Source organism: Malus domestica, chromosome 14, assembly GCF_042453785.1.
Source record: "Malus domestica chromosome 14, GDT2T_hap1".
Classification (NCBI taxonomy): domain Eukaryota; kingdom Viridiplantae; phylum Streptophyta; class Magnoliopsida; order Rosales; family Rosaceae; genus Malus; species Malus domestica.
In genome coordinates, this window is record NC_091674.1 from 6,170,410 (window position 1) to 6,177,257 (window position 6,848).

The window sequence follows — 6,848 nt, forward strand, 5'->3', positions numbered from 1 at the left end:
TGCAAGGGAGAGTGAAAATGTGTGGTTTATAACTTTATACATACACGCACATTTCCATTCATTAGAAATCCACCTTAAGAAAATGGGCTATTATTTTGGGTTGGAGAAACATAATTACATAAACTCTCTCATTCTCTACAAAAGCCAAGATTCACAAGAGAGTGCACTAGCATTCATTCTACTTGTCAAATTCATCTCCATCTTCATGTCTTCATTCGGTCGAAAGTTGGAGGTCACCTACTTCGGTAAACCTAATGGATTGCACATCGATAAGATTGAGTTTAGGGAAATTAGTGAAGATGATCAAATCAATTAAGTTAGTTAATTGACTAGGTTAAGATTAATTAAGTTAATTATTTATTTATACCAACATAAGATGTCCTATTGGGTTTTAAAGTAAGTTTTGTTTTTCTAGGCCCATGATATCTAAACTTATTGGATTTCTACAATTGCTTGGACCGCTACCAAACGAAAGAACCACATCTTGTCAAGATTTAACCTTTTACCATGTTACAAAGTGTATTTAAGACCCACTTTTGAACAAAACCTTGATATGTAAGATACTAAAACTACTCATTATTTAAAATACACTAAATTGTTAACTTTTCCACGGGTTGGGTCGTCTCTAACATTTCAAGGGCCTTGTGGGAATATAATAGGGCCCCTCCTCATTTAAATATTTTTTTGGACAACAAATTCATGTCAAATTCGACAAACTTCAACTTAATCGAAGTCAACATCTCGCTCCAACTAATGAATAGTTTTAGTGATTTAGGATATACTAGCAAGACTGCCCGCGCGATGCTGTGGTGCTACGTCTTGCTCCTGTACAACCTTATCTACAATAAGGAACAATGAGCAGCGTTGAATTTAATTCCATCATCAATGCCTTGAACTTGTAGGATCTAAATTTATAAAATAAAATAAAATATTAACATAGACCCTAAAATTTCTATCATGGAGAAAAATATTAACATTGGGAAAAGGCAAAGAGAGGAATTCTGAAAAGAAAACTGAGAGTATGGATCACATGGAATGGAAATCACAAACAGCAACCACATCAAAAATGAAGAATAACAACTGAAGGAAAATAATAATCGAACCATAACTGAAAAAGTCATCTGGTTTTGAATATTACAATTATGAAGCAACTCTTATAGGATGAGTGAGTCGAACTTACAACGCAGTTAGGGGTGTTCCATCTCACTATCAATTTGCTAAACCAAGATCATCTATTCCAAATGACAACATTTTAATCCTTCAAATTGCTCCTGAAAAAAAAAGTAAATTAAATGCGGGGATCTATACCTTAAGACAACGAAAAAAGTAGATTAAAGCTGGAAAGTATCAGACTTTACAACTTTCTCCACAAGCATATATCACTACAAAAGTACCAATTTTTCACATTAATAAAAAACTATGCAATATTATTTCATATTTTCCAATGAATTTGAAACCTTGAAATTGTCATATTTAGATGTTCTTTACTCGAAATTTATTCAAGAAGCATTTGTCAAATGTTCGACAAAATTTGGGAATTCAAACAAAATCCACACAGTGCAGTGATCACAATCGTCGAGACCAACATTGAAAAATGTAAATAAATTCACCGATAAGGCGTATCATAAAAACCCATTGAGATTGAGATTACACTAAATTGAAAACATTCTTATTAAAATAGCGCAAGTCACAAAACGCACAATCAAAACAACAACATAGATTACTTTAAACTTGCAGAGACTCCAAAGGAATATCGAACTCATTCGGCTACATAATTAAAAAAAAATGAATAATGGTAAAAAAAAGGATCCATGAGGACAAAAAAATTCTCACATGAAATTTAATCAACAGATGAAATTCTTAAGTTACCCAATTAGACCAAGCAAGAAGAACCAGTCGTTAATCGAGAATTCACCAAATAAAACAATGCAAGAATTGACCAAATAAACGATGAAAAATTGATTGCAAGAATTGGAACAAAGTAACAAACAGAGGGTAGGATTTGCGGCCCCATTGCAATAGATCTAGCATTTATGCAAAGGAAATTCGATTACGAATTAAAAAAATAAAAGTGAGAGAGAGAGAGAGACGAACCTTCTTGCGGAGGCCAGAGGTTCCAGGATTGAGAAACAAATAGAGAGACCTGTACTTGAGTTCTCTACTGTGCTTAAGCCAGTAGAGAACTCCAGCTACATTGTTAATTCCAGGGTACCTACAAAGTTAGCATCTTAATTAAAATTTAATTAGTATTTTATGCATTAATAAAAGCAAAGTCCTTGCATATAAATTGAACCCATCAAATTAAATGTACAATTAAATCCAATCCCGACTTGAAAATCCAAACTTTATATCAAATTGAGAATTTTATTTTTTATTTTTTTTGAGCTCACCAATCGGCAGTTTTTGGATGCCTGGAACCTCAAAAGTGGAAGCTAAATCCATCCCTTTGTACTTCTTTTTGTCTCCTCATCTTCCTATTTGTAAAGACCAAAAAGTTGAAATCAGAATTGCTTCAAATAATTTGCCAGATTTTACAATTCAAAGGGACACGTTTTCAAACTAACATACCAAGATATCAGTAGTGGACACAAATGATTAAAATTAGTAGTAAAAAATTGAAATCAAAGCAAGAAAAATAAAAATTGAAGATTGATAGGACTTACAAACGGTAGCTTGTTTGAAGACTTAAATTGAGGAAAAGTAAACAGAGAGTGAGCAATAACAGAGTAAAAGAAAATTAAAAACTTTATTTCTGCTCTGAGATGGTATGAAGTGATGTCTACCAATTTTATGATAAATGGGTGAAATCATAGTGATGAAATTTTAATGTTTAGGTTTCAATTTGTTGGTAGAAGCAGGCGAAGCAATGGAGAATGTTTATTCTTGTTATTGGCTGCAACAAAGATGAGAAGAGTTAAAATCTCAATCCTCTAGCGAATAAGAGCTAATATATCAATGACTTGGTGAATGGAATGTAATACTTGTAACTCCTAGCTTTTAGCACTAAATCTTCAACAAAATAAGAGTTAATAGATCAATGACTTGTTCATTGGAATGAAATACTTTTATAAACGCTTAAAACCAAAATGCTATCAAACTAATTCCAAGTTCAAGAAGGCAGTGGAAAAGGTAATTATCAAAATGAGAAAAGTTAAACTAAATTAGGCATTGTTCTCAACACTATTAGCACACCTATGACTGGTAGGAAAAAGCAGTAGTGCTAACCTGAAGACAAAAAGTTTATCCTCAGTGTGTTGTGCCTCTCCGTGTTTTTCTTTTTCCAATAGATATGCAACCAAACCTATGCTATGAACTATCTATCCAACTCACTACACAAAAACCCAATTAAAAACCAAGAAGCATAATTCAAGCATTATCAAAATAGGTAAAATCATAGACATTGGTCATATGTAGAGTAATGCACAATTTGTTCCACCAACTTCTCCAACACAAAAATACAGAGATTTGAGCTTTTACCTCATGGAAATGGAAAGGGGAACAATCTATAGTAGAATGAATTATGCTCCCAACTATTTCAAAAGGCCACAAAGTTTGAACATCACACCGCAGTTTGGCATTCACTTCAAAGGAAATCTGATCAAAAGAAAATTATGCACTTGATAATCACAAATGAGCTCATAAGGTAAAAAATTCACCCCTCAAATTTCAGTAAGTAAAACTAAGCAATGATGCAGGAAATCATTTAGAAGCTTGAGATAAACAAAAAATTAAATTAATTGACTAACAAAATCGGAGCCATTCCCCTAATTTTAACCAACATCCAAATATCCAAATTTGCACAGAAAATTCATTTCCACATCCAAATTTATAGTTCTAGAAATCAGAATATATTACGAAAAATAACAATGAACTTGTGAAGTAGAGCATGAGTGAGATATACCAAGATGCTGATGCTGAGGGTTTGGAGGGGCCTTCCTGGTGGTGGCCCATGCGACTTTATGAGGGTTATGGATGGTATGTTGCTTGCTAGTTTGGAGTTGGGTTGTTGACCCGTTATTCAGAGGTGCAAGAGTACTCTGTTACCATGTGTATTATCTTCACCTGCAGAATCAAAGAACTACCTGTCTGTTTTCTAAAAATTGAATTTAAATCCAATATGCAATACCTGAATATTTGTCATGGGAGTAAGAGGCATCGTTTACCAATAGTAGCGAGGTCTAGTTCTCTGGTCATCGGCCGGAATCGCCTTGTCGGAAAATCAGGCATCTGAACACATAAACAAAACAACCAAAATTTGAAAAAAAATAGAAAAAGAAAAAAAAACCAAAATTTAAACAGAAGTTGAATCTGCAGACCAAAGGCCACCCAAAAAAATAAAAAAAAAATCTTAAACAAAAGACTCAAAAAGGAAAAACAAAAATTGTATACACTCAGCACAAAGGGCTACCAACGCTGCACACAAAAGCTCTAAAATTGTATGACCAGTGTTTCCTGAAAGAAAAAATCGAATCAAATTAGACAACCACACGCAAGATCAAAGCACACAGAGATAACCCCGAAATCAAAGGAAAAAAAAAATCCAAACACAACCTCCACCTGCAAATCGAAAACCACAAAAAAGAAATTAAATTAGGCACACTGAAAAAGACCTAAAACTCACCCGAAAACGCTAGATCACGCGAGGAAAAGAATGAATTTCGATGAAATCGAAACGGAAAAAACTTGTAGCCACCTAAGGCTTTCGAACCAAAGAAATTCGCAGGAGCAGAAGACCATTCCAGCAATAAAAACGGCGGTGGATGATCGCGCCGAGACAAAGACGGAAACATTAGACAGCAACAAAAGGGGCAGTGCGAGAGAGGAAGAAAGCCAGGTTCGAAACGAAGCAAAATGCTATGGGAGAGAGAAAGAAACACGGAAGAAAAGGTCGAGAAGAAATCGAAGCAGAGCCTTCAACGATGATCGACGCGTGCAGCCTTAAAAGGGAAACGGTGAGCAACACGTGTATAAGAGGATAGAACCAAAAAGATGATGGAACCAAAAAGCACACGGATGACAGACGCATGGGTTAGAAGGGCAAAGGCGTCTTTTAGCTGTGGGAAGCAGCAGCAAAACAGCTAAGCAAACAAAAAAATCAGGGGCATTTCCGCCCTTTTTACTGTTCAGGAACAGTGAAAAACAGTGCACCCGAGTTTGGGTTTTAGTATATGTATAATATTTTTTTCTTCATCTGCCATGAAATTATGTTTTACGGTTCATTCGTTAAAAAAATGAAAAGTAATATAATAGTTGTAGGAAATTCAATATGTATGTATGAAATATATAGAAGAATGAAAATTGGAACCCCTCTAATGAAATTAAGGGCATGCTCTGCTGAATTGCTTGCATGCCCCAATGCTGCCTCTTACTGGCGAAAATTTTAAGTAGGACTTAACTTACCATTAGATCATACTGAGTGACACTACTAATTACTTAAAACTTGCCGCAAGTGATTGAATCTGCTATGATGACATGTTAACAATCAAGGATGTGAAAAGAAGAAAAATTGATTGCAAACTCTGATTCTTATTTAATTTACAAGTATAAAGAAGAAGTTACAAATTGCCAAGACCATTATACAGTGGGAGGACTAAACTTGTCATGACTTTACCCTTATACCAAGTAACAAGCTGTGTATGCATAAAGACCTAACTCTAAACATACAGAAAAACAATAGAAAAATCTTAATACATAAAGTATCAAAACTACCCGAACTTAAAATACCAAATTGCTAACTTTTTTTACAATGAAAGAAATAATCTGAGGAGATATAATAATGCTCTGAACTTGCATCCATGCATGTAGTAAAGGGTCGGAGACCCACTAGGTGCGGTCCTTCGGGGATTGTGAACAAAATGCATGTTTCTTACAGGTGTGAAGACGGATAATTGTCCTATCAACACGGAAGGTTATACCAAATTTCCGGTACAATCAACTTAAACATTTATATCGTTACTACGTCATGCATGAAATGACTGCAAATTTTATAGGGGAGTTGGATACTTTCAATTTAGCTAACATGTGGACCCATGAATTTACCAAAACAATTAGAAAATTAACGAAAGAAATAAATCCATTGCTCACAATTTCTAAATAAAGAAGGCAAACCTAATGAACTCGACCCAAAAAATTCATTGGTGCGTTACATGGTTCGACTTCGATGGGTGGGTGACTAGGTGGCCATGCCTAAAAGAAGGGTTATTAAAAAAGAAAAGAGCTGCTTTTAGCGTACATGCGGGACCAAACTAGCCATGATGATGACCGATGGCCGACCCCAAAACCCCAAAAGAAAAGATGTTCTTCACATGGATAAAGATGTGCATTTAGATTTAGATCCCTATTTTGTAACTAAATTATGTCTTTCACTACACCAAAAAGTGTATTTTTCCCGGGCATTCTCACTACAACTAGTTAAATTTAACTAATCATACGACCAGAGGTGGATTCACATTGAGACCTAGGTTGGAGTTCAAAAAATATATATGTAAAGGTCTTTTGAGGACTCTTTGAATGTTTTGTATGAGTCTCTTTGTACCTACTAAGTGCTTAATGTAATAATCGGTGTACCTCGATAGGATACATGGACAACACTAGACAAATTTTCTCGACATCGATGTGTCTAAACTGAATTTTTAGATCAAATTACAAGAGCGACGTAAATAAAGTTCTCAAAATTTAAACTCTAGTGTTAACAAATTAACAATACTACAAATTTGATGTGTGCTTGATTGTTAGATCAAATTACGAGAGCGAAGTAAATAAAGTTCTAAATAAATTTCAATCAATTTAGTACTACAGTTTAGTGGTATTCCTCTTCACTTGTAAGTGAGAGGTCTTAGGTTCAATTC

General features: G+C 34.6%; 1 protein-coding gene across 4 annotated transcripts; it reads right to left on the reverse strand.

Annotated features, from left to right (window-relative positions):
* Window positions 1–462: 462 nt before the first annotated feature.
* On the reverse strand, window positions 463–5,154 carry LOC108172128 (uncharacterized). Of its 4 annotated transcripts, none has more exons than XR_011575200.1 (10): window positions 4,622–5,143; window positions 4,390–4,452; window positions 4,164–4,227; window positions 3,902–4,062; window positions 3,478–3,594; window positions 3,226–3,329; window positions 2,391–2,474; window positions 2,095–2,212; window positions 1,181–1,271; window positions 463–839 (listed from the first exon to the last, which is right to left on the reverse strand). XR_011575200.1 is itself a non-coding variant. In XM_070811541.1 (10 exons), exons 1-4 carry the CDS (start codon window positions 4,788–4,790, stop codon window positions 4,019–4,021), a joined length of 321 nt encoding a protein of 106 aa, XP_070667642.1. In that variant the 5' UTR covers window positions 4,791–5,154; the 3' UTR covers window positions 463–839; window positions 1,181–1,271; window positions 2,095–2,212; window positions 2,391–2,474; window positions 3,226–3,329; window positions 3,478–3,594; window positions 3,902–4,018. The 4 variants fall into 4 exon arrangements, 3 of the variants coding, with proteins under 3 accessions (XP_070667642.1, XP_070667643.1, XP_070667644.1); XM_070811541.1 differs by having other exon boundaries at window positions 4,409–4,452; window positions 4,622–5,154; XM_070811542.1 differs by having other exon boundaries at window positions 463–905; window positions 4,409–4,452; window positions 4,622–5,154.
* Between the last annotated feature and the right edge of the window lie 1,694 nt (window positions 5,155–6,848).